The sequence below is a fragment of the Tursiops truncatus genome, chromosome 12, assembly GCF_011762595.2.
Source record: "Tursiops truncatus isolate mTurTru1 chromosome 12, mTurTru1.mat.Y, whole genome shotgun sequence".
Taxonomy (NCBI): Eukaryota; Metazoa; Chordata; class Mammalia; order Artiodactyla; family Delphinidae; genus Tursiops; species Tursiops truncatus.
The window spans coordinates 46176101-46204029 of record NC_047045.1 but is presented as its reverse complement, the minus strand read 5'-3'; the positions used below and the strand labels follow the sequence as shown (position 1 = coordinate 46204029).

At 38.7% G+C, this 27929-nt stretch overlaps 1 protein-coding gene across 2 annotated transcripts; it reads right to left on the bottom strand.

Annotated features, from left to right (window-relative positions):
* Positions 1-4496: 4496 nt before the first annotated feature.
* On the bottom strand, positions 4497-27536 carry RWDD1 (RWD domain containing 1). Of its 2 annotated transcripts, XM_019929621.2 has the most exons (8): positions 27274-27412; positions 25944-26071; positions 19680-19745; positions 17727-17857; positions 15799-15942; positions 14970-15102; positions 14391-14453; positions 4497-4781 (listed from the first exon to the last, which is right to left on the bottom strand). In XM_019929621.2, the coding sequence occupies exons 5-8, from the start codon at positions 15922-15924 to the stop codon at positions 4660-4662; spliced, it is 444 nt and encodes a 147-aa protein (XP_019785180.1). In that variant the 5' UTR covers positions 15925-15942; positions 17727-17857; positions 19680-19745; positions 25944-26071; positions 27274-27412; the 3' UTR covers positions 4497-4659. The 2 variants fall into 2 exon arrangements, with proteins under 2 accessions (XP_019785180.1, XP_019785178.1); XM_019929619.2 differs by lacking the exon at positions 25944-26071 and having other exon boundaries at positions 27274-27536.
* Positions 27537-27929: the final 393 nt, after the last annotated feature.

Here is a 27929-nt window from a genome sequence, read left to right as displayed (position 1 = left end):
AGGTTGGGTTCCCCCAGGAAACAGAGACGTGCCTGCAGACTGGGAAGAGCTCTCAGGAACACCACCTGTGAGGGAGTGAAGGAAGCAAGACTGGGCACAGGGAGAAGTTGAACTGCAATGCGGTTTAACAGTATCCACAGCGGGTCACAAACACGGGGCTAAGGAGCTGGGACACCCGTCAGAGCTGTTCTCACTTGAGGCACTTTTGCTGCTACAGATGAAAATGCAGGGCAACAACTGGAGCTAAAGGAGGTGCTATCTCCGCTGCAAATGTATCTTTTGTTCTTTTCCAGAATTCGATTTTTTGGTGAAATACTGGCAGAAGGAAGATGGAGGAGTATTTGTCTGAGTCTACTCAGACTGCTCTAACAAAATACCATAGACTGGGTGGCTTATAAACAATAGAAATTTATTTCTCACAGTTCTGGAGGCTGGGAAGTCCAAGGTCATGACAGCAGCATATTCTTGTCTGGTGAGAATTGGCTCCCTTGGCTGTCTTCTCACTGTAACTTCACATGGCAGAAGGGGCAGGGAGCTTTCAAGGCCCTCTTTTTACAAGGGCAATTATCCCATTCGTCAACTCCCAAAGGCACTACCTCCTAACATCATCACCATGGGGGTTATAATTTCAACATCTGAATTTCAGGGAACTCAAATCTTCAGTCCATAGCAGTAGACGTCTTCATTATAATTTGATTGTGTAGGGCAGGTGGAATGGGAAAGGTGGGAGAGATTTGTAGACAAAGGCCTGTGAAGAAGTTCCCTGTTAACAGCCCAGTTTTGATGTTTAAGTTTCCTTTTTTTAACACCTTTTTCATGTTAAGGAACTATTATAATCCCCCACCTTACAGATGAGAAAGTTGAGGATCAGAGGTTATGTGAATTTTCTTCAAGCTCTCACAGTTAGTAGACAAGCCCATTATTCCAATTCACACCTCTTTCCAGCAGAACCATCTCAGATATTTTCATATTAAGCAACACATTAAATTTCAGTGGTGAACTGAAATATCAAGTATTAAATCCTTACTTTTTTCCTTTTCTGCTCAAGTTCCCAGGGGCTGGCTCAAAGTGTGCTTGGTTTATTATCAATTGAGCACCAATGTCGGTGAGAAATCTCAGCCTCACTATGTAAAAAAAAACCATATGCACAGAGACTATTTCTATTCTATTCTCAAATAGAATCCCATAATATCAGCTGATAATAGCATGGAAAACATTAAAGGCATACCTTTATTAGCATCAATATTTACCTTTTAAAACAAATACCTTTAGTAACAGATCCTAATGTCTTAAGGGCCTTTAGATCAATAGAGATGGATCACTCCGATATTTTAAAAGCAAAATTTACATCAGAAGATACATCCAAATTAAAATCAATAAATTCTTTTAACTTTCTCTCAAATGTACAGGTGGAGAATGCTCTAGATCCATAATTTCAAAACAGAGTTCCACAACAATAAATCTATTAATGATACCAAATTATAATGAAGACGTCTATCACATTTAAATAAGCTTGGACTGGTATGAGTAAAGCCACTGACCTATTTTTTAATGTCTTGGGCATGTGGCAGCAGCCCACACTCCAGTAATTTCATGTCCTTAATTACTTTACCTTAACTATTTGGCCGGTAGTAATATGGCTTCATTTTGTTTGTCCACTGAGCACTTTCACTTATGCAGAGAAGCCCACTTTACCTGAAAAAGTAGTTTCTTTTCCTGGTCTTTCTACCTAATGTTCTTTGGGATGGAGGCCATAGGATCCTGAGAACCTCTTTGAAACAGCAAGGACGATGGTCAGGTGAGTGAGGCACTTACCCTGGGTGCAAAATTTAAGGAGATGCATAAAATTCAACAAAGATAAATAATATTTTAATGCTGCATTTAAAAAATAAAAATCAATGTAAAAATCCATGATAAATGAATTATCCAAATTTTAAATAATTATTGGTTTCTCCTTTTAGCTCAGGTGCTGTTATGGCTTTGCACAGCACTGTGAAATTTTTGAAATTTGAAATATTGAAACCCTTTACAATATTCTTGAAACTTCCCCAGCATTTTCCCATCTTTTATTAATGGAGGGGAGTTAGTACATTTGGAATCCAACACACCCCCCTTCTTTCAAGTCCTTTGATGAGTTTGCCCAAGAAAGGTGACATGAAAAAGAAACCTATAAACTTCACAGTACAACTTTTGGCAACATTCTGTCATCTCTGTTACTCAGACACAGGTCCTAAGGCAGCAAACAAACTAGTGTCATTCACATTTACCTATCTACATAAATTCACACTCCATGTGTCGTTTGTGGAAAACTTTCCCTGTCACGTTAGACCTCAATGGTCTCTCTAAAATTACTCCCTACAGTTCTTGAACTGTGTGACTCATTTTGACCCATAATCATACAATCCCTACGATTGCTGCCTGTCATGTATGTTCTCTGAAAGACAAACACTAGGAGCTACTTGCAGCTTTTACTTACTATCTGTTTGCACCTTCATAACACCTAACAACCAGCTAGCACATAAATATTGAAAACCCACAACTTCCTTTCTTCTGGAATCCAAGAATGCATCTCTTTACTTCTTGGCACATATATCTTGGGAGTTTGGGACAGTAAAATCAATGATCTCATCCTTTTCACTGATAAGAGATGTTACTGATATCTTTCTTGGTTTTACCTCAACTAGGAAATGTTCCTGTAACCTTTTAGATGTGTTACCTTAGGTTAGTATTTATCCACTTTTTTTTCCCTAAGGCATGCTTGCTGCCAGGAGAATGTGATGTAAAGCAGAACCCAGAAGCATTACTCAAAGTTGCAGACAGCAAATAGAACATTTCTTTGAACCCTTATATTTTATCTTTAAAATGCATAAGCATCTTGCATACTATTCCTACAATTAGGTGCCTACTCAGCACCATTGTTCCAGGGATACAGCAATGAATACAAATATCTGTGTATGTTTTTAACTTAATAATACTGTATACAAGTTAACACGAGTAGAAAAACCAAAACAAAAATTTTCCCAAATCCAAGAGCAAAACTGATAATTCAGGACGGGCCAATTATTGCTTCAAATACTACCAGTCATGCTGTTACACATCCAGGAATTAAGTGTGCTCCAGTTTGAGAAGCAGAGTCTTTGGTTAATTCCCAGAATACAAAGCCAACAGTAAAGTTAATTTTTACTCCGGGTGAAAATATTTGGGATTATCATTAGAACTAACCAGGTTGTCTTTATTTCCATTTCATTAGGGTCTGCCTACATTCTGAAATGACAAAGGTGGTTATTCAATATCTGTAGAAAATGTGTAAAACTTAGACTTTAAAAAATTATGTGAGGGGCAAGTGTAATCATTCTTGATACTTCAAGGTCAAGTCTTCATTGACCTCATACTACACTGCTCACGACTGCTTTTCTTAACTGAACCACTCCTTCAGGTTCTTATGCAACTGCTGATCAGCTGCAGAAAGGATCTCTCCTTAGGAAAAGCAAAATCTCACGTAACAAACTTTTGGACTTCTCTCTGCATAGAAATACTGAACATTACTGCTATTCCTCTTTATTGGTCAGGATCAAGGTGGGTGAAAAGCATTAAATTCCGCAATGATAGTTCTGTCTTAACTTTATTTTAATCATAAGGTCTGACTTCAAAAATAAACATGGATTGATATTGCTGTGTTTGTGGGTACATAGTATTTCTGAATTGAGGAAGCCATTTGCAATAGCACAAGTGATTTCCTATTGCAGTTAAGATTCAATCCTCCAGAACTGCAATGACTGGATAACTTGCACGAAGCCTGGCTCTCCTGCCTGGAGCCCCCAAGTTGATCATTCCAAATTATCACAAAGGTCTAATGTGTGCATGAATGTGGATGTGTGGTACTCTTGCAGACAGTGTACAATCCCAAGAATTCAAACCACTTCAGACTGGTTAATTAGAAAAGTGGGGAAAATCACAATTTATAGACTTGACAACTGTAGGACAGTAGTTCTTCATCAGGAGTGTGCATCACAATCACCTGTGTCACAGGTATGAGATTTCACTGTTTTAAAACTCAGAATGAGGCTCAGTGTTTATTAACCTCCACTGAGAAGGGACCAGGAGTGCACACTTTTTAATAACTCAAAGATGATTCTGATGCAGATACTACTATATGACTAAAGTCCATTTTACTCCTGACTATTATATGGGCTTCTGGTTTTGTTAAGACTTAAATTTATTATGCCCGAAGGCTAGAATTCAGAAGGTTTAATGCTCTGTTCACCTCAGTCTTCTAATATTTTATATGAATGACAAACCTTAGAATTCAAACGCCACCAGTCTCTAGCACAGAAATTCCAAGTTATTCCAATTCCTTGCATGTAAACCCACACCTGGGTACAGCAACAGCTGACCTTCCAGTCTTGGTGTTTTAGGCAGAATTTCTCTCCAACACTAAATGATTTTAAACATGTGGCCTTCTTCCCACAAATAAGAGGAATTGAACATTTTATATCTGAAATTTTAAGATCAGTTTATTAAGTTCAATGATGAAAGCCATCAGAAGAATATTCTCCTGAAAATTATTTTTTCTTAGAAAAAAGAAAGGAAAATCAACACCCTCTTAGCACAGCCACAGATGCTATGGCAGTCAAGCCTCTCTGGAGACGGGCTAGTCCATTAGTCGGTCAAGTCACTCTCCCGGTCAGCAGGATTGTAGTCTGGGTCATCCTCATCATCCTCCAGCTCCAAGTCATCCATTTCCTGGAACAAAGACTCATCTACCTCCACGTTGTTTCCAGCTGCAAAAGACAGAAGATTTCCCCTGCAGTCTTACGCTCAGAAATAAAAGATACAACCCAATGGCAGTACCAAACAGAGACTTCTTAAATGTGCATCTGAGGTGCAAGTGACGAAATCCTGAACTACTACTCATACCAACAGTGATCTGCATTGGTCAGCAGAGACACATTTTAAGAGCAACTTCATGGTTCCAGTTCATAGTCTAAAAAATCCAGCTACAAAAAAAGCCAATCTAGAATGAATTATTTATGATCTGGCATGTTATAAGTTGAAGACAATGATGATACAAAGTTGATTATCACTGACCAGGAGACCTGTACCAAGAGTTTATCTCTTCCAATACTGGAGATATATACATCATTAAAGCTCAACCATACTTATAATTAATTGACAAATTTGATCTTCACTCTCACCCACTTCCCCTGTAACCAGTGGTATGCCTTTCTAAGATTCCAAATGTCTAAGCTCTATAGGAAGTAACACCCAGGCTTTGTATGAAACATCTTCACTCTTCAGTCTATCTGTAGTAAATAAAGTAGGATATCAGAGTACTCTTAAATCACCAAACATTGTTTACCTTCTTTCCCTCTCAGACTCTAGTCCACTGACATTCAACTTAATGAGAAGGAGTCTTGCTTCATGCCTAAGAGCAGTTCAGTAATAAAATACAATTTGTCAAGTCCAAGCCGACGAATAACTGACTCAGCCTGGAGAAGCAGTAAAGCCCTCACAGAGCAGACGACATCTGAAATATCTTCATGATAAATTTGAACGCAACCAGAAGAAAAGTGGCCAGGATGAAGCAATTCTAGGTAGGTTATGCAAAGGCAGAGAGAAGAGCTAAGACCTTGAATACTTCTAAGTGGAACACAAGATTCTTGAGGAAAAACATCTGGAGATAACACAGATGAAGGCCAAACTGAATGACTGTGCAGGTCAACCTCTCCCTCTAAGCAGCAGAGGACCGTACGGAGAGAAATGGCATCATTACACATGGCTTTTAGAAATACCACCTCAGAGGTGGTGACTACAAGGTAGGAAAGGGCACCAGGAGGAAGAGACTGAGGCAGGGAAATAATTTATGAAGTTATTACTAAAGTCCAGTTGAAAAATAACAAAACTTTCAAATTAGGAGGAAAGAGCTGAAAAGACATTTCAGAGGCAGAATCAACAGAGCTTTTGGTAAGTTACTGGATATAAGGAGACACTTGATCCATTAGACAAGGAAAAGAGTCAAAAATGAGTAAAGACAGTAAAACTTTTAAAGTTCAAGAGAGAATGAGACTCAACTTTCTGGATCTAAAACTTATCAACAAAATAGAAAGGAAAATAAGCTCCTAAAATGAGAAGGAGGATAGATGAAGATATCCTTGTTTTCTGTTTCACGGTTTTTGGTTTTGGAATTTTTTTTTTGAGACTAAAAATCTTAGAACAAGAATGTAATAAGATATTAAAATTTAAAAAAATTACTCAGTGTCAGTAGGAGCCCAGCTCAGGTTAAGAAGCATGATTTAGCAGTGGGCCACCTCAACAGATAGCTGATTCTGAACCTTCTTAACCTTTTCCAGAAGGTAGTCCAGGAACAAGGTCGAAAGGCCAGATGCTAGAGGATCCCCAGCTGGCATAATGGGCATGACAGAAGGACGATGAAGTACAGAACCCAGGGAGCTACTGGAGGGGTGACTGAGTAAGGAGCTCAGTTTAAGAGATACACATAGGGCTCAAGCTCCATGAGGGCAGGGAAATCTGTCTAAATTGTTCTCTGCTGTATCCTCAGCGGCCAGGACAGTGCCTGCCTTACAGGGATGCAATAAATATTTGTGGATGGATGGACAATGGATGGACAAAGGCAGCAAGAGCATAAGGGTCAGGATAAAAAAGAAAAGGAAAGCACAAGGGACTAGAGGTGCCAAAGACAGTGAGAGTGATATAAAATCTAAGACTTTTGGTTAGTTCTACGCTTGAGGTTTTTATAAAGCTCCATGATAGACCATAGACTTGTGATACTAGAAATTTGAAGGAAACAGGTCACTTGAGTCATAGTGACCTGGTTTAATAGTTGTTAGAGGCAAACGTGACCACATTGTTTATCTATTGCTATCTTTGATACTGCTTAAGTTATCATAAAACTTTAAAAAATACATTGCTGGGGGGAGACCTTCAAGATGGCGGAAGAGTAAGACACGGAGATCACCTTCCTCCCCACAAATACATCAGAAATACATCTACACGTGGAACAACTCCTACAGAACACCTACTGAACGCTGGCAGAAGACCTCAGACCTCCCAAAAGGCAAGAAACCCCCCACGTACCTGGGTAGGGCAAAAGGAAAAAGAATAAACAGAGACAAAAGGATAGGGACGGGACCTGCACCAGTGGGAGGGAGCTGTGAAGGAGGAAAAGCTTCCACACACTAGGAAGCCCCTTCACAGGTGGAGATGGGGGTAGGGGGTGGCGGAGGCGGGGGAAGCAGCTTCAGAGCCACGGAGGAGAGCGCAGCAACAGGGGTGCGGAGGGCAAAGCAGAAAGATTCCCGCACAGAGGATCGGTGCCGACCAGCACTCACCAGCCCGAGATGCTTGTCTGCTCACCCGCCGGGGCGGGCGAGGGCTGGGAGCTGAGGCTCGGGCTTCGGAGGTCGATCCCAGGGACAGGACTGGGGTTGGCTGCATGAACACAGCCTGAAGGGGTACTCCCCCACAGCTAGCCGGGAGGGAGTCCGGGGAAAAGGTCTGGAACTGCCTAAGAGGCAAGAGACCATTATTTCGGGGTGCAAGGAGAGGGGATTAAGAGCACTGCCTAAACGAGCTCCAGAGACTGGCGCGAGCCACGGCTACCAGCGCGGACCCCAGAGACGGGCATGAGACTCTAAGGCTGCTGCTGCCGCCACCAAGAAGCCTGTGTGCGAGCACAGGTCACTATCCACACCTCCCCTCCTGGGAGCGTGTGCAGCCCGCCACTGCCAGGGTCCCGGGATCCAGGGACAACTTTCCTGGGAGAACACACGGCGCACCTCAGGCTGGTGCAACATCATGCTGGCCTCTGCCGCCACAGGCTCGCCCTGCATTCCATACCTCTCCCTCCCCCCAGCCTGAGTGAGCCAGAGCCCCCGAATCAGTGGATACTTTAACCTCGTCCTGTCTGAGCAAAGAACAGACTCCCTCAGGCGACCTACACGCAGAGGGTCCAAATCCAGAGCTGAACCCCAGGAGCTGTGCGAACAAAGAGAAAGGGAAATCTCTCCCAGCAGCCTCAGGAGCAGCGGATTAAATCTCCACAATCAACTTGATATACCCTGCATCTGTGGAATACCTGAACACACAACGAATCATCCCAAATTGAGGCGGTGGACTTTCGGAGCAACAATATATATATTTTTTTCCTTTTTCTCTTTTTGTGTGTATGCTTCTGTGTGTGATTTTGTCTGTATAGCTTTGCTTTTACCATTTGTCCTAGGGTTCTGTCTGTTTTTTTTTGTTTGTTTTATTTTGGTTTTAGTATAATTTAGCACTTGTTATCATTGCTGGATTTGTTTTTTTGGTTTGGTTGCTCTTTCTTTCTCTCTCTCTCTCCTTCTCCCTCTCTCTCTCTCTCTCTCTCTCTCTCTCTCTCTCTTTCTTTCTGGCTGACAGGGTCTCAGTGCTCCGGCCGGCTGTCAGGCCTGTGACTTTGAGGTGGGAGAGCGGAGTTCAGGACATTGGTCCACCAGAGTCCTCCCAGCTCCATGTAATATCAAACGGTGAAAGCTATCCCAGAGATCACCATCTCAACGCTAAGACTCAGCTCCACTCAATGACCAGCAAGCTACAGTGCTGGACACCCTATGCCAAACAACTAGCAAAACAGGAACACAATCCCATCCATTAGCAGAGAGGCTGCCTAAAATCATAAGGTCACAGACACCCCAAAACACACCACCAGAGGAGGTCCTGCCTACCAGAAAGACAAGATCCAGCCTCATCCACCAGAACACAACCTCTAGTCCCCTCCCCCAGGAAGCCTACACAACCTTAGCCACTGGGGGCAGACACCAAAAACAAAAGGAACTACGAACCTGAAGCCTGCAAAAAGGAGATCACAAACACAGTAAGTTAAGCAAACTGAGAAGACAGAGAAGCACACAGCAGATGAAGGAGCAAGGTAAAAACCCACCAGACCAAACAAAGGAAGAGGAAATAGGCAGTCTACCTGAAAAAGAATTCAGAGTAATGATAGTAAAGATGATCCAAAATCTTGAAAATAGAATCGAGAAAATACAAAAACATTCAACAAGGATGCAGAAGAACTGAAGAGTAAATAAACAATGATGAACAACACAATAAATGAAATTAAAAATTCTCTAGAAGGAATCAACAGCAGAATAACTGAGGCAGAAGAATGGATAAGTGACCTGGAAAATAAAATAGTGGAAATAACTACCACAGAGCAGAATAAAGAAAAAAGAATGAAAAGAACTGAAGACACTCTCAGAGACCTCTGGGACAACATTAAAAACACCAACATTCAAATTATAAGGGTCTGAGAAGAAGAGAAAAGGAAAGGGACGGAGAAAATATTTGAAGAGATGATAGTTGAAAACTTCCCTAATATGGGAAAGGAAATAGTTAATCAAGTCCAGGAAGCACAGAGAGTCCCATACAGAATAAATCCAAGAAGAAACACGCCAAGACACATATTAATCAAACTATCAAAAATTACATACAAAGAAAAAATATTAAAAGCAGCAAGGGAAAAGCAACAAATAACATACAAGGGAATCCCCATAAGGTTAACAGCTGATATTTCAGCAGAAACTCTACAAACCAGAAGGGAGTGGCAGGACATATTTAAAGTGATGAAGGGAAAAACCTACAACCAAGACTAATCTACCCAGCAAGGAACTCATTCAGATTCAACGGAGAAATTAAAACCTTTACAAACAAGCAAAAGCTAATAAGATAATTCAGCACCACCAAACCAGCTTTACAACAAATGCTAAAGGAACTTCTGTAGGCAGGAAACACAAGAGAAGGAAAAGACCTACAATAACAAACCCAAAACAACTAAGAAAATGGGAATAGGAACATACATATCAAAAATTACCCTAAATGTAAAGGGATTAAATGCTCCAACCAAAAGACATAGATTGGCTGAATGGATACAAAAACAAGACCCGTATATATGCTGTCTACGACAGACCCACTTCAGACCTAGGGACACGTAAAGACTGAAAGTGAGGGGACGGAAAAAGATATTCCATGCAAATAGAAATCAAAAGAAAGCTGGAGTAGCAATTCTCATATCAGACATAATAGACTTTAAAATAAAGACTATTAGAAGAGAAAAAGAAGGACACTACATAATGCTCAAGGGATCAAGCCAAGAAGAAGATATAACAATTGTAAATATTTATGCACCCAACATAGGAGCACCTCAATATATAAGGCAAATGCTAACAGCCATAATAAAAGGGGAAATTGACAGTAACATAATAGTAGGGGACTTTAACACCCCACTATCACCAATGGACAGATCATCCAAAATGAAAATAAATAAGGAAACACAAGCTTTAAATGATACATTAAACAAGATGGACTTAATTGATATTTATAGGACATTCCATCCAAAAACAACAGAATACACTTTCTTCTCAAGTGCTCATAGAACATTCTCCAGGATAGATCATTTATTGAGTCACAAATCAAGCCTTGGTAAATTTAAGAAAATTGAAATCGTATCAAGTATCTTTTCCAACCACAACGCTATGAGACTAGATATCTTACAGAAAAAATCTGTAAGAAATACAAACACATGAAGGCTAAACAACACACTACTTAATAACCAAGAGATCACTGAAGAAATCAAAGAGGAAATCAAAAAATACCTAGAAACTAATGACAATGAAAACACGATGACGCAAAACCTATGGGATGCAGCAAAAGCAGTTCTAAGAAGGAAGTTCATAGCAATACAATCCTACCTCAAGAAACAAGAAACATCTCAAATAAGCAACCTAACCTTACACCTAAAGCAATTAGAAAAAGAACAAAAAAATCCCAAAGTTACCAGAAAGAAAGAAATCATAAAGATCAGATCAGAAATAAATAAAAAAGAAATGAAGGAAATGATAACAAAGATCAATAAAACTAAAAGCTGGTTCTTTGAGAAGATAAACAAAATTGATAAACCATTAGCCAGACATATCAAGAAAAAAAGGGAGAAGACTCAAATCAATAGAATTAGAAATGAAAAAGGAGAAGTAATAACTGACACTGCAGAAATACAAAGTATCATGAGAGATTACTACAAGCAACTATATGCCAATAAAATGGACAACCTGGGGCTTCCCTGGTGGCGCAGTGGTTGAGAGTCTGCCTGCCAATGCAGGGGACATGGGTTCATGCCCCGGTCCAGGAAGATCCCACGTGCTGTGGAGCGGCTGGGCCTGTGAGCCATCGCCACTGAGCCTGCGCATCTGGAGCCTGTGCTCCACAATGGGAGAGGCCACAACAGTGAGAGGTCCACATACCAAAAAAAAAAAAAAAAAAAAAGGACCACCTGGAAGAAACGGACAAATTCTTAGAAAAGCACAACCTTCCAAGACTGAACCAGGAAGAAATAGAAAATATGAACAGACCAATCACAAGCACTGAAATTGAAATTGTGTTTAAAAATCTTCCAACAAACAAAAGCCCACGACCAGATGGCTTCACAGGCGAATTCTATCAAACATTTAGAGAAAAGCTAACACCTATCCTTCTCAAACTCTACCAAAATACAGCAGAGAGAGGAACACTGCGAAAGTCATTCTACGAGGCCACCATCACCTTGATACCAAAACCAGACAAGGATGTCACAAAGAAAGAAAACTACAGGCCAATATCACTGATGAACATAGATGCAAAAATCCTCAGCAAAATACCAGCAAACAGAATCCAACAGCACATTAAAAGGATCATACACCATGATCAAGTGGGGTGTATCCCAGGAATGCAAGGATTCTTCAATATACGCAAATCAATCATGCAATACACCATATTAACAAACTGAAGAAGAAAAACCATATGATCATTTCAATAGGTGCAGAAAAAGCTTTCGACAAAATTCAACACCCATTTATGATAAAGACCGTCCAGAAAGCAGGAATAGAGGGAACTTACCTCAACATAATAAAGGCCATATATGACAAACCCATAGCCAACATCGTTCTCAGTGATGAAAAACTGAAACCATTTCCCCTAAGATCAGGAACAAGAGAGGGTTGCCTATTCTCACCTCTATTAACCTAGTTTTTGAATTTTTAGCCACAGCAATCAGAGAAGCAATAAAAGGAATCCAAATCGGAAAAGAAGAAATAAAACTGTTACTGTTTGCAGAAGACATGATACTATACGTAGTGAATCCTAAAGATGCTACCAGAAAACTAGTAGAGCTAATCAATGAATTTGGTAAAGTAGCAGGATACAGAATTAATGCACAGAAATCTCTTGCATTCCTATACACTAATGATGAAAAATCTGAAAGAGAAATTAAGGAAACACTCCCATTTACCATTGCAACAAAAAGAATAAAATACCTAGGGATAAACCTACCTAAGAAGACAAAAGACCTGTATGCGGAAAACTATAAGACACTGATGTAAGAAATTAAAGATGACACAAACAGATGGAGAGATATACCATGTTCTTGAATTGGAAAAATCAACACTGTGAAAATAACTATACTACCCAAAGAAATCTACAGATTCAATGCAATCCCTATCAAACTACCAATGGCATTTTTCACAGAACTAGAACAAAAAATTTCACAATTTGTATGGAAACACAAAAGACCCCGAATAGCCAAAGCAATTTTGAGAAAGAAAATCGGAGCTGGAGGAATCAGGCTCCCAGACTTCAGACTATACTAAAAAGCTACAGTAATCTAGACAGTATGGTACTGGCACAAAAACAGAAGTATAGATCAATGGAACAGCACAGAAAGCCCAGAGATAAACCCACACACATATGGTCACCTTACCTTTGACAAAGGAGGCAAGAATGTAAAATGGAGAAAAGACAGCCTCTTCAATAAGTGGTGTTGGGAAAACTGGACAGCTACATGTAAAAGAATGAAATTAGAACACTCCCTAACACCATACACAAAAATAAACTCAAAATGGATTAAAGACCTAAATGTAAGGCCAGACACTATAAAACTCTTAGAGGAAAACACAGGCAGAACACTCTATGACATGAGTCACAGCAAGATCCTTTTTGACCTTCCTCCTAGAGAAATGGAAATAAAAACAAAAATAAACAAATGGGACCTAATGAAACTTAAAATCTTTTGCACAGCAAAGGAAACCATAATGAGACCAAAAGACAACCCTCAGAATGGGAGAAATATTTGCAAATGAAGCAACTGACAAAGGATTAATCTCCAAAATTTACAAGCAGCACATGCAGCTCAATATCAAAAAAACAAACAACCCAATCCAAAACTGGACAGAAGACCTAAATAGACATTTCTCCAAAGAAGATATACAGATTGCCAACAAACACATGAAAGTATGCTCAACACCGCTAATCATTAGAGAAATGCACAATCAAAACTACAATGAGGTATCATCTCACACCAGTCAGAATGGCCATCATCAAAAAATCTACAAACAATAAATGCTGGAGAGGGTGTGGAGAAAAGGAAACCCTCTTGCACTGTTGGTGGGAATGTAAATTGATACAGCCACTATGGAGAACAGTAAGGAGGTTCCTTAAAAAACTACAAATAGAATTATCATATGACCCAGCAATCCCACTACTGGGCATATACCCTGAGAAAACCATAATTCAAAAAGAGCCATATATCACAATGTTCATTGCAGCTGTATTTACAATAGCCAGGATATGGAAGCAACCTAAGTGTCCATCGACAGATGAATGGATAAAGAAGGTGTGGCACATATATACAGTGGAACATAACTCAGCCATAAAAAGAAACGAAATTGAGTTATTTGTAGTGAGGTGGATGGACCTAGAGTCTGTCATACAGAATGAAGTAAGTCAGAAAGAGAGAAACAAATACCATATGCTAACACATATATATGGAATTTAAGGAAATACATGTCATGAAGAACCTAGGGGCATGACAGGAATAAAGACAGGGATGTAGAGAATGGACTTGAGGACACAGGGAGGGGGAAGGGTAAGCTGGGATGAAGTGAGAGAGTGTCATGGAGTTATATATACTACCGTATGTAAAAGAAATAGCTATTGGGAAGCAGCTGCATAGCACTGGGAGATCAGCTCGGGGCTTTGTGACCACCTAGAGGGATGGGATAGGGAGGGTGGGAGGGAGACCTAAGAGGGAGGAGATATGGGGATATATGTATATGTATAGCTAATTCACTTTGTTATAAAGCAGAAATTTACACACCAGTGTAAAGCAATTATACTCCAATAAAGATGTTACCAAAAAAATACTTTGCTGTAGTTTAATGTATAAATTGATCAAACATTTGAATTTATTCTTCAAAATGTGTTTCTTTATAGCCTTGGGAGGAAAAATTTACATTAAGTTACCACTATGATTTTCATGGTTTAATAAAAACAGCACATTATGTACATGTGGAATTCTAACATTATCTTACCATCTTCCAAGAACTGAATATCAGATGTGTCGAGATTATGATCTGTTTCAAATAGCTGTCTCCCTAAAAGAAATAAACATATTTAACTCGAATGGCATACTTTTCCTCCATCTCCCCTACAATGCTTTAAACAGTAGAATAATATAAACAAGTTATAAAAAAAACAAGTCTTAAAACCTGTTTTTTCTGTGAATTTCAATCAATTTATGAACTCAGTGAGTAGCTAAGAGGCATATGAAATGTATTTGCATTAAAATGGAAGAAGTGAAAACCTAATCTGCCTCAGAGTCCTAGAAAAACAAACGGTTTGATTCTATCAGTCCTAAGGCTTGTGATCCTAAAAGTCATGGTAATTATATCTCAACATCTATCCACTCCAATATTTAGATGAAAGATAAGCCATAAAAATTAATTATAATTATGTGTGAAGAAACATCACCATATGGAGAGAATGCTTTCTCTTTTTGTCCTAGATGCCTAAGTATATTCTTTTCTTATAGAAATCTGTCCAAATGATCCTCTTGCTATGTAAGAAATAATATAGGAGGGCTTAAAGGAACAGGATATGAGGGGTCATACCACTTAATTTATTTTTTCCTGCTTGTTCTTCTTCTTTCATTCGTTTCTTTTTAATTTCCAAGAGTTCTGCATCAAACTTGGCCTTCCAACTTAAGAAATTCTCGATTGTAACAGGAGTGCCATGGAATAATTGCTTAGAAAAGAAGAAAGACACACCACCAGATAAATGATACAACAGTTAGAAAATAAAGCCTAATGATCTTCTAGACAAATGAATACAGCCACTCACAGGAAAAACAGAGAAAAATGGTTTCAAGTTTAAAATATTTAGTCTGATTTCTGCCTGCATTGGCTACTCTAATTGGTTTTGGCAATTTACTCTGGAAAAGTCCTTTTTTAATTTTTATTACAAAAAAGCAAAGATAATACGTAATGTGTCCCCATTGCTATTCACTGTTAAGAAGAAAGTTGCTACTGTCAATATTAGTATGTTTAAATACACATCAATTCATAACACTAACATCATTGCTTATCTTTTTTACTTCATTTTAGAATCTAAGGTTTTCTTTACATTTAGTAAATATTTAAATCACTCTGGTGGAGGCTTTATAATTCTAAACTCTATACCGTAAGTGAAATAGTTTATATTTCTTGATTTTACCTGCATAAGCTTTAATAACCTTTAACTAACCGATTATTAATCATTATTGTGCCATGTGCATCAACTAAATGAGGGACCTTCTAAAATTTTACTTAGTAAAGCTTTATTAAAATTTACTTGTGCTTCTTTTTGTGATTCCCCCCAAATTACTGAAATTTCCAAAAGCAAACCCCCCCAAAAAATACAGATTTAAAGAATAATGAAAGAAAATCTGACTTTTAAATATACCTTTTCAGCTTCTTCTGCTTCTTTTTCTTTTTGTTTTTTTTCTTCTTCTTGTCTAGTTTTTATTTGATCTACTATTTCATTTAATTTTTCTTGCACGGCCGTCACTAAAGTAAAGATCATCACCATACCAAGGTTTTCTTCTGTCTATGTAACCAAAAAAGAAAAAACAGTTGTAGTGAGAAACACAATTCTCAGAAAAATAAAAACAACTAACTAACCAGTGGGGGGAAAAAAGGTGTTTCAGCGTAATCACTACACTTCATACATTTATAACATGATCACTAATTCAGTTACACCATAAGTTTGGACTCTTGGATCACTTAAGAATTAAGCATATATATAAAAATAACATTTTAAAAGTCTTGTAATTTGCCATATTCAACCTAAAACAGAGAAAAAAAGAAATTTCAATAAATTCTATGTAATAATCATAAATATACGTAGAATTCAGAAAACGTTTTTCTGCAGTAGCTAGCAACATCAGTTCTCCAGCGTGTTTTCATGATTTTAGTTTTAAACCATTACAAATAGAAAGAAAAAAGGATACATAAAGATAAATCATAAAAGTACCTACATTCTTTATTGTTGTATTATATTAGAAAATCACTTTGCCCTCAAAATTCAGTCCATTGTCAGAGCTCTTAAGATACCCTCAAAGAACTAAAATAATGATAACATACTGGAGAACTGATAGTGCTAGCTACTGTAGGAAAAAGTTTTCTGAATTTGTACCAAAATGTTATTAGGCATTTATACCTGACTGGTGAGATTAAGGGTAATCTTTATTTTCTTCTTCATTATTTTCTGTATTTTCTGAGTTTTCTATAATATAAATTTATTATTTTGATAACTAAAAATTAATATAACTACTTTTAGGGGAAAAAATACAAATATGTGCTCTATCTCTGATCTCAGGTTAAGTATCAGAAAGAAATCAAAACTTTCTTTTTGAAAGAAAGGAGTTTGAGTATAAATGAAATATAAAATGCATATTAACAAAATCACTCAGATCAAATAACTTACATTAATATATGACTGACTGAATACAGTATATTGTTCCAGGCTCTCTGCAATGTTTTTACAAGAAGAATGTTAAACCAAATATAGAGAATTAATATAACTTCACACTGGGTAACAGAGTGAACAGGGCCCAGATCAGCATCAATTAATGTTTGATATATCCCTTCCCTCTTCATTCTCTAATAGCTCCAGATATTTTTAAAATGTCAGCATTTAGAGCATCTATAGTCTGAAATATACAAGTCACATTTATGATGGAGACATGTTTTATGTCAGTTCTTCTTAGAAAACAAACAAAATCAGGACTTCTGTTTTAAGCTGGTGGAGTAAGATTTTACTTGCCCTCCCTACTCCCTACTCTGAAGATCCCATGAAAACTCTCTACCCAAGCAAGAGAGAGCTTTAAATATCCCCCATGCCCAGACTGTGAGTAGCCCATCCCATCACAGAAATAGCCAGGTAAGAACTTTCTGATATCCATTTTCCACCACTTCTCTTACCAAATTATAGGCAACTAGCCTGCAACAGGTCAGGGGGGTTAGGAGTTTTAATGTTTTTTAAGTTGGAATTTTTAAGTTTACATGGGCCTAGGCATTCTGAGAACCAAATTTTAACTGTGTTTATAACTTAGAGTCCCTAATCACATTTTTATCGCCTACAAGTCACAGGGTTAACTGAGTTTTAAACAAGGGTATAGGAAGAACTTCTCTTACTCAAATTTTAAAGGTACAGTGGGAAACAAAAATAAAGATGCTTTGTGAATATATATACACACACACACATCATGAATTTTGCTTGTTCAAAACACTGGTTATACATATTTAATAGCATTTTCTGACCCTTAACATTACTGTATAATATTTAAGGCCAATAAAATAATGCCATTACAAAACTTGTTACTTCCTTACCTGTAATGCTAATAATTTTAAAATGTCTGAGACATCATTATCATCTAGATTTAACTGAGAGAATATTTCATAAAGGGGAGCTTCATCTGGGTATTTTTCACTGTATGTAAACTTGAGGGTAGTCTGGACAGCTAAAGACACAAGATAAGAGATTGATATGAACACCTTAAAATGTAAAGTACAGAGAGGTCAACATCTTTGTTGAATCATTAATTAATTTACAATGTGTCAATGAAAAGTAGCATAACAGATTTTCCTACAAAGAGAAACAAGGTTACCATGAGACCAGATAGATAATTACTACTAACATAAACAACATGTACCACAAATATAAGTGAAAACAAATCACAGGAATACCAAAGATCACTTCTAACACATCTACTACTTATGAGTATTTTATCATGTTGCACATCAGAGAAAGAGGATGAAGAACACATTCTTTTTAAAACTCTCCTTAAGATGAACAAAATGCACTGAATATGACATACAGAAAAAATACTACCTTAGGCTCATTTTCAGGCCTCTACCAGAGCCAGCTCCAGTGCAGGAGTCCATACTGCTATCTGCACAATGCCAGCAGGGCACTGCTAAGGGGTTGCTAGAGTACACAGCTGTGAACTGGACAGTTTGAGAGGCTATCTGAGAAACTTTTAACCTGACTCATCCATACATGCTCCCCCAGTCTTTTGGCCTGTGCCAATTCACAGATCTGACACTGGTATAGGTGTGAGATTCTTACAGGCGCATTAGTGCAAAGTATCTCTCTGCTACCTAGCATGATGAATTCTCAATTTCGCCAACTAAGCAGTAGGGCTAAACATTTTCTGTTAAAACTTACTCATCAAAATGACCCTTTGTCTAGATTTTGCCTTTCCTGTAACTCACATTTTAATTATTAAAACTTCCTGATATTGATGATTTTAATTGAAATCTAGATTTCTCTCCATGGGAATGGAAAAAAAAACACCTCAAAATGTGCTGGCTTGATATTTTGTTTTAATTTTTATGTATGACATAAAATGTTATGTTAACAAAGAAGTTTATATAATTATATATAAATATATATAAATATCTATCTATATAAATATATGTAAATAACTGTATTCAACAGCTTTTTAATTCAGATTTCAGTAATATCAATACTAACCTCATTTTCAATTCTACAAGACAGATTTAGAGTTATCAAATGACACCACTAAAACGGTATTACTGAATACCCATGACAGAATTTTAGTTGACAGGAAAAAAAAAAAATCCTTGGGGTTAACACCAACTTATACAACATTCTTATCAAATTACAATATTAACTGAACTGGACTAAAAGCAGAAAAGAACTTAAGACACTCTTCCCCCAACATGTATCAAATTTAAATTAATTTTAATTTATTAGTTTTATAGCTCCTTTATTTCAATTTGTATATTTGTCTTAGTTCTACACTTGTATAATATTGGTTTTTATTTGGTTTTATGTATACACATACTTAAATAACAGTACAATATCCATTCTAAAGAGAGAGGGGAAAAATGCAGAGAGGTATTTATCCAGCCCAATTTATAACAGCAAATGTCCAGTAAACAATCTAAATATCCGAAGAGGAAAAAGTCCATGCTATGCCAAGGAATACCACACAACCACTAAATTACGTGTGCATGCCAAGTGTTCTTGACAAATATGTCCTACCCTTTTCTTATCTGCTGTATTGTTAATGTTTCTGTTTCACTTTTAAGAATTAAGCTTACTGTCAGAATACATCTCCTTGACTTCCTCTCTGTTTCTCTAGAAGTCATTATTCCATAGTAAATACTGACAAGAAATATGTAACATTCATACTAAATTCTTAACAGCACCTTAGCACCTCCACACATGCAATGCCCAACACAATGGCTGCAGAATGAATAAAATTCCCGAGAGAAGGGCTTAGAAAAACCTAAAGTATTTTTGATTAGACTTACTTTCATCATTTTCTCCAGCCTCAGATGTCACAGTAATGGTGAAGCTGGGTGGATTTTCTGATAATACTGCAAGAAATTATACACAGAGATTAAGTTATTAAGATGCTTCCTACGGCACATGCTTTTCCTTATTAGCAAAATATCAATATCCAGTCCTGGAAACTGATTCCTAGCCTGTATTTCCATTTCCATAAATACAGACTGAATAGAACAATTCAAACGATAAAACGTCCATCAATTTCTATTTAAATCTAGGGTTTTCTTTAATCTGGGGAAAAAAATACCTATAATAGATACCCTCTTTGAGTTTTATCAAATCAATTAAAATAAGTAATTTACTTTTTAATTCAAAATTTCCACCTATACATGGAAAATTACATTCTAAAAAATTTCCAAATGAAACGGCAAAAAAAAAAAATTGATGTTTCTCATCAGAACCTACCCTCATAAATACTCAGTATTATCACTAATTTTTATACTTATATATTCTGAAATATAATTCAGAATCTCCATGACAAACAGTAAATATTAATTTGTTAGAGTTTGTGTCTTCTAGCTCTCTCATTCTTCTATATCATCTCTAGAACCAAGCTTTATTCTTTCAGAAATTATTGAAAATCTACCATCTTCCATGGAATTACAAAATTATCCATGAATCCAAGTATCAAATTACTTATAATTTGTTAAGCAAGACATGTCAATCAACATTTACATAAATAAGAAAGTTTTATATGCTATTTTGAAGCCTGATGTCTATCTGATACTATTTACCTGTTTATGATCTATTCCCCCACAAGAATACTGTAAAAACTCTGAGAACTCCTACATCAGTGCCTGGCAGTATCTAGAAACTCAATAAAGTTTGGCTCAATGAAAGAGCTGAACTAATATTCAGAACCATTAGATGATTAAACAAGGAAAATTCAAGTCACCCTTGATTGCTGCTGAGTCCAAAAGAAAAGTCTGTGCTTCACTTCAGGCCTGGGAAGCCCTGACCCCTGTGCAGCTCAGCAGCCTCTTTCGGACATAAAAGAGTAAGGGGATCTCTGAAGAAGTCACCACAAAAACTACTCAGCTTTTCCTATTCGAGAACTTCTGAAGTCTTCATAAATAAATGAATTATCAATAAAATGAATTATCAATAAAAGTTTCAGGGGACTTCCCTGGCAGTCCAGTGGTTAAGACTCCGGTGCTTCCACCACAGGGGGCACAGGTTCGATCCCTGGTGGGGGAACTAAGATCCCACATGCCCAGTGGCACGGCCAAAATGTTAAAAAAAAAAAAAAAATCAAGACATATTCCCTCATTTTAATTGAAGTTTGAAAGTACTTGAAGCAATGATGAACATCTATGGTTAGTACAAAGGTGTTTGTCAGGAAGATAAGAGACTCACTGGACTCATATTTTAATAGGCCTCAGGCAGTCCAGCCTATGCAGAAAAAGTCCCTAAAAGGTAATTATAATAAAGCTTTTATAATATGATTGGCCCTACCTTTTTTCTAACAAACGTGTGTAAAATATATTTGATGTACTTCATTCCTATTTCTTTTCATGACCAACCTTAGCATTTACATGTCATGAAATATAAACATTGCAACTATATAAATAAGGGTTCAACTCAATGACATTCCAACTTATTATCATTTTCTAGGGCTCCATGAGGCTGTAATTTAGGGGTTACCTATAACCAGGAACAACAGCTAACATTTATTGAGCATTACTTTGCACCTGTGCTGTTCTATGCATTTACACAAAGATCCTTTACTTCTCACACCAAAATCCTGCTTTTATACTGTTACCACATTTCACCAAGTTTAAGATGCCATCAATTATGTGATGCACCCTACTTTATGTACCACTAAGAAAGAAACTACCAATTAAACTATGATATGTAATCAATTATAAGACAAATTCATATTTCAGAAATGTTTACATGTAAAACTATGTCTTTGAATCAGTTAAATATAGTATCATCCCAATTTTAGAGATGTGGAAACTGAGATAAAAGAGTTATATAGCCAGTAACTGGCAGGACTGAATATAAACTGTATAGAGTTTCATTCTCTTTAAAAAAAATTTTTCCAGCTGAGAAATTCCAGGGAAGTCATTTGAGCTAGGCTGTGAATAAAGGCATACTGGTAAATAGAGATGGAGAAAAGGAATGCAGAATAGAGTAACACGGCAAAGGGTATAATGGTGTGAAAGCTTAAGGACTATGCAAGGAATTAGAAATTATTCCACTAGAGAATGTACATGCGGTGAATAAAACAAGTTGAAAATATACAGCTGAAAGTTTAGTGTGGACAGTGATAGCTTTCTTTAGCAGAAGTAATAAGGTCAGAATTCTATTTCTAAGCATAGAAGATAAATCTAGCAACAGTGCATAAAGTGGAAGGGGAAAAACAAGACTAGATGCAGGATGAAACTTGATAGCTACTGAAATCGTTTCAGCAAAGTTAATGAGGTTCTGAACTAGGCTGGGAGCAATGGGAACAGCAGAGAACAGGGACAAATCTAAGATGGTGATGTGTGACAACTTGAATTTGTAGGCAGTGCCAATAACAAAAACCAGAAATAGAAAAGAAAAACCAGATGTATTTGAAGAACACAGAATTTCAGTTGGAGGTATCAAGTATGCAATTAGAAATGGGCAAATGGGGCTAAAGAGAGTTGGGCCTGAATTTAATTTGGGATCATCCACAGAGGTGACAGCTAAAGCCATTCGACTAAATGAAATCGCCAGAGAGAATACAGAGAGAAAAATAAGGGCCAATGTCAGCTATGTAAGGGATCCTAAATTTGCAGAACAAAAGTAAGAGGAGGAAAAAGTGCCAAAGGTTAAAAGAAAAGTAGCAGCCATGACAGGTAAAAACAAACTCAAGAGAAGCCTATTTTATTTGTGAATCCACCTAAGTACCGAGAGATCCAGCTCTGACATGGCAGTCTCTATGTGCTGTATGTGTCTGAGCAGCTGTTGGTAGGGGGAATGGGGAATGAACCATTGGCCTGTAAGATCATATCTAAATCCCTAACAAGGCCCTTCGTGATCTGGCCCCTGTGTACTTGTCAGTCTCATTTTCCGTGACTCTCACTTTACTTTCTAGCCATACCCAGCTACTTGTCCTTTGAACACATTTGGCTCTCACAGAGTCATGCTTCTGCATATATGCCCCATCCCCCAGTCTCATTCACATAACTCATCACCCCTCAGCTCTCCAAAACAACTCAGACCGTCCCCTCTCCCTTTGCTGTGGCTGCATTCTATATGAACCTCCATGAAAGAATCATCACATTGTGTTGTAAATTATTTACCTGATGTCTTTTCCCAAGAGATTGAGCTTCTAACAATAAGTATACTAAATATATGGTAAATGAGGACCCCATGTGGTAAATGAGGACATGGGAATGCTAGCAAGAACATCCCTGAACTGCCTGACCTTGGGAGCTAGACGGGAGAGGGAGGTAAGATGAACAAGAAAGAAGCTGATAAACTAACAAACCATGAGAATTCATGATGAGACGCATGTTCACTAAAAGCATGGGAATGAAAAACCGTAGGGCTACAAAGCTTATAGACAGAAAGAGGAATTTCAGAGGCCAAAATTTTAAAGATGGCCCATCCAAGCTGTGGCTATGGCCCCTGCAGTTGGAGGAAACAGAAATCAAAACTGTTCGTTGATAAAGACGGGAGTTATGAAGCCATGTTATTAGAAGAATCCACAACTAAGATGGTAAATTTCTAGTAAAGAGTATCTTATATTTGTTTAACAGTTATAAAGTTTTTACACTTACATTATTCCTTATTAAATAGATATGTAAACTGAGGCTTGGAGAGGTTATATGATTTGTCCAAGGACAAAGAGCTGATACGCATTCCACCAAACTGCCATTACAGAGAGAAAATTGTGAACCAGGAACAAACAAAAAAAAATATTGGAGAACACTGCTAATATCCACTCTCCCCTTCTTCCAGTTATACCATTTTTAACTGAGCGTATTGCCCACCCAGGATGAAGACTATCTTTCCCAGCGTCCCTTCCAGTTAGGTCTCACCAAATGACCGAGTTCCAGCTAATGGGATAGAAAGAAATAAGCCCTTTTATAGTTTTGAGGAAATTTCCTTAAGGAAATTTAAGAAATATTTAAGAAATTTCTTAAGAAACTGCTGTCTTTTACTTCTTCTTCTTCTTCTTTTTTTCCCTTCCTTCCTTTATCTATCCTATTGCCTGGAAAAGGAATGCTGCCATCTTCACCATGAGCATGAGACTACATCTTAGCAATGACAAAGAACTAAGAAGAAGCCTGGGTCCCTGAAGAATTCTTGCACCAGAGCTACACATCTATCATTTATGTGCAAGAGCAATAAACTTTTACCTTTTTAAAACCAGTTATTTGGGGGTTCGTATCATAGCTTAATCTAATTAAAAAAAAATGGAAAAGGGATTATATTCCAAAGCTTGAAGGTTACTAAAATAGGGAAACTTACTGAATTGAACTTGAAAAGATGAATTATTCCTGAGTTCTCATGAAGCAATAATCCTATCCCAATGCATTACACACTGTGAGTTGGGGCGAGTTGAGGAAAGATTAACTTTCACTAGAGACCAGACTTCCACCACTGTGAGTGGATCAAAATACTTTTGAGAAAAAGAATAAGGTTGGTGGGCATTGCGGAAGGAACCAGCGGAGGAGCATAAGTGTTAGGTGATATAGGGGCAGATGATGGTAAACTAGACAGAATTTAGGATTTTGTAAAGAGCAGAGAAAACGGAGGTAGTAGCTGAAAGGTACACTAACAGGACACACAAATGACACTAAGGTTTTCACAAAGAACCAGATCAGCTCATGATAAAATAAGTCTCTTTGGATCTTACAAAGTGACTGTCCTAGAAAAACTGCTTTCACAAGATGACTTCTGCCCCATCTCTAAGATGCAATTTTAACTGTTAAGCTCATGGGTGTTACTTAGAGGTACTAATATAAGCAAATACAGGATTACGTACCCCTCTCTGTAAGATCAAAGAGAATTAAGGGAACCTAACTTTTGATTAGCCTAAAGCTAACCAATTTGTTCCAACAAAACACCCGATAGCCAGGATTTTGACACAGAAATGGAAATAACCAAATTCAACTACCTTAGCAGGACCTTGTCAAGTGAAGCACTGAAGGAGAATGTGGTATCAGGAAAGTCCATTTACATTTTGGGAGACTAGTTGTTAGGAGAATTGGATCAATGTGCAGTCAAGCTACAGAATAGGCACAGAGAAGAAACTGTATTATGATCTGTCATATTTCACAACAAATGCAACATCAGGCCAAAAGTTCTCTGCAAATAGTCAAGCAACAATTCTAAAGTCAGGTTAGGTCTATGTGCCTAGGACTATGGCTGGCTGAACTGTGCCTCTTCAGCATCCACAAGGGGGTCATGATGTACTTAACAAAGGCTTCTCTGTCAGCACTCTACCATGTACTTAAAAAAAAGTATTTACCAAATCTAATATTCAATGTGATTCAAAGTGACGTTTGAAAACTACCAATTAGTGTTCCTTGGCAAACTGACACAAACAAGGTCTCTTTCTGAAACCTGGTATGAAAATATTAAAGTATGAAATCATCAACACGAAAGAAAGCTGTAAAACAGTAAACCTTGCAAATCCTCAAAATTTCAAAAGACCAAACATGGAAATATATGATTCCAAAGCCCTCTGCCTTTTCCTTGAGGCATCATACAGAACTTGATCAAAGTTCCTAAAGAACTATAAATCAAGACATCTCATTTTAATTTATTTAATGCAATTGTAGGACTGCTGATAGGAATTAGAGACAGGTGGGCTCAGCTGGCACTGCAGAATACTTGATGCGTCAAAGATTCACATATTGTCCTTCATTACCCTGGCTCGGAATCCTCAAGCACTTTTGCATCTGACAAGAATTTCACATACTGAACTACATCAGAGCTTAGTACAATTTGAAAGAACCATCCAATTATTCTAGGGTTAAAAATGTATCACTGTCATAAATGCTTATGTGCACAGTACTTAATGAGTGATACCTTATGCCCAAAGAAATGAAAACAACAGCACATCTTATGCTTTCTTAACTCTGCCTACACTGTGTTCATGCCTGTTACGTTTCCAATATACTAGAAATGACCAAACGTCATGATTAAGAATATATCCAACAACTGACCCTATATTCTATTTTATTTAGACATTGATATATAAGCAAGGATAGATAAGGGAGCCAGACTCCATACACACTCACCCAGTTAATGACACTCTCAAACCCCTCTTCACTCATCCCCTTAACATCCTCACAGCACAGCTGTACTGCTGTTGACAGAGAACATGAACAGGACTGGAGCTATACAGGGATAGCTGAGAGACATCTGCCTGTTGGCAAAGCAGAACAAAATTTGCTACCATTGCAAGCAGTGATCAAAGGGTAGAGCTAAGAAAACTAAGCTAAACAATGAAAAGGGAGTTTATGAGTTAAAATAACATTACCTTACACTCTGAATTCTGACAATCAGTGATGGACAACACTCAAAGGAAGGGATAGGGAAGGTAAATCCCACAAACCTAGGCTATACTCGCTCATGTTCGCTTTATTAGATCACCTCTCAAAAACTGAGTGTAAAGTGAGAGAAGCCATATTGATATGGTTATCTTGCAGCATTTTCAGAATCATCTGAAGGCTTAATACTGAAGAATTCTCTTCCTTTAAAATATACCAAATGAACTTCTCATTAATATTTCACATTGGCCCAACTTCCCAAGTAATCTTCTGCTCCCCCTCATCCCAGCTGGAGCTGGATCCCAAGCCCCAGACCTTACTCTTATTACCAGTCCTGCCACTAACTTTCTGGCCAACCCAGAGCAAGCACTTACCTCTCCTGAGCCTCCACTACCTTGCTTCTAGTAACAGGAAGCCAGGCCTGATGATATCCTACTATTGGTCTAATTACCTGTGATCTTACAGTGGACCTGAAATTTGGGCCACCTCATTCATGGGGCATTCTGCAGAATATGAGAATGTAAAAAAAGAAGAAGAACGAAAGAAAGAAAGAAGAGAAAAGAAAAACAACAAACTTCTGGGACAACACTACTCTCAAAACGGATTCTGGGTAACTGAGAATTCTGAATCCCACAAACTTTAAAACGCCATCGTCTGAAAAACAGCTTCTACCTGAATAGAGGTGAAAATGTGAAAACTGACACTCGTGCGGCACTGGAAAGACTACTCCCACTTGGAGTATCTATATTCGTGTATTTCACTAAACCTCGGGCTGCTGTTAAGTCACAATGGAACTCTCTGGTTTTGCCCCCGACTGAATTCCAGGCCCGAGACTCCAGGGACCTCGCCAGCCTCGCCCGGACTTTCAGATTTCAGGAAACAAGCGAAGAAGAGAAAACAGCCGTAGAGTTACTCGTAGATGCCTGAACCCTTGAAGAGAAGTAGAGAAGAGGGCGCGGTGGCCACACGGCCTCTCCGTTCCCTTCTCCATCCTGGCCCAGGATGCCGAGGGCCGTGGCGGTGGCGGCCGGTCCCACTCCACCCCGAGTAGCTGCGGGCCCGCGGCCGCGTAAGTCACCTGTGAAGGAGTCAGGGTAGATGGACTCCAGAGCCTCCAGCTCGTTGCGCTGCTCCTCGCCGTAATCTGTCATCGCGGCCCTCGCTGCAGCCCATGGATCGCCCAGACACCCAGGCGGCGCGCGGCAGCCGGGACCGCGGCGCACTGGGAGAGCAGGCAGCTGCCGGGCGGGCGCAGGCGCAGAGTCCCCGGCTGAGAGGCCGGAGGCCCAAAGCCAGGCTAGGCCTGCTGAGCCACAGCCCAGCGCCTGCCTCCGCCTGCTCCCTAGTTCCGCGTTCGACTCGTTGGGCCTGGCCGGTGGGCCGCCTGTCCCACGCCCGCTCGGGATTTGCAGGGATAGTGAAGACACCCGGTCTGGCATTTGCCATGGACACCTAAGGATTGGTTCCTGGGCTTTGCAGGGCCTGAGCCTGAGAAGCCACTCAGCGGCGCATCCTTGCCCGACTTGTCTGGGCTTAAGGCCGGCCTGGCGTGCGGGGGCGTGACTATGTAGCTGGAGGCGGGACTCTGGCGGAGTCGGGACCGGAGGCGGGACCAGGTTTCCGGGTTAGGACGCTGTGGCAGCGGCAGACTGGGCAAAGGCATGTCCTGGTGATGGCTAGTGGCGGGTCACAGGTGATTTCTACGTTCCTGGAACCTCCAAGTTCTTGGCATCC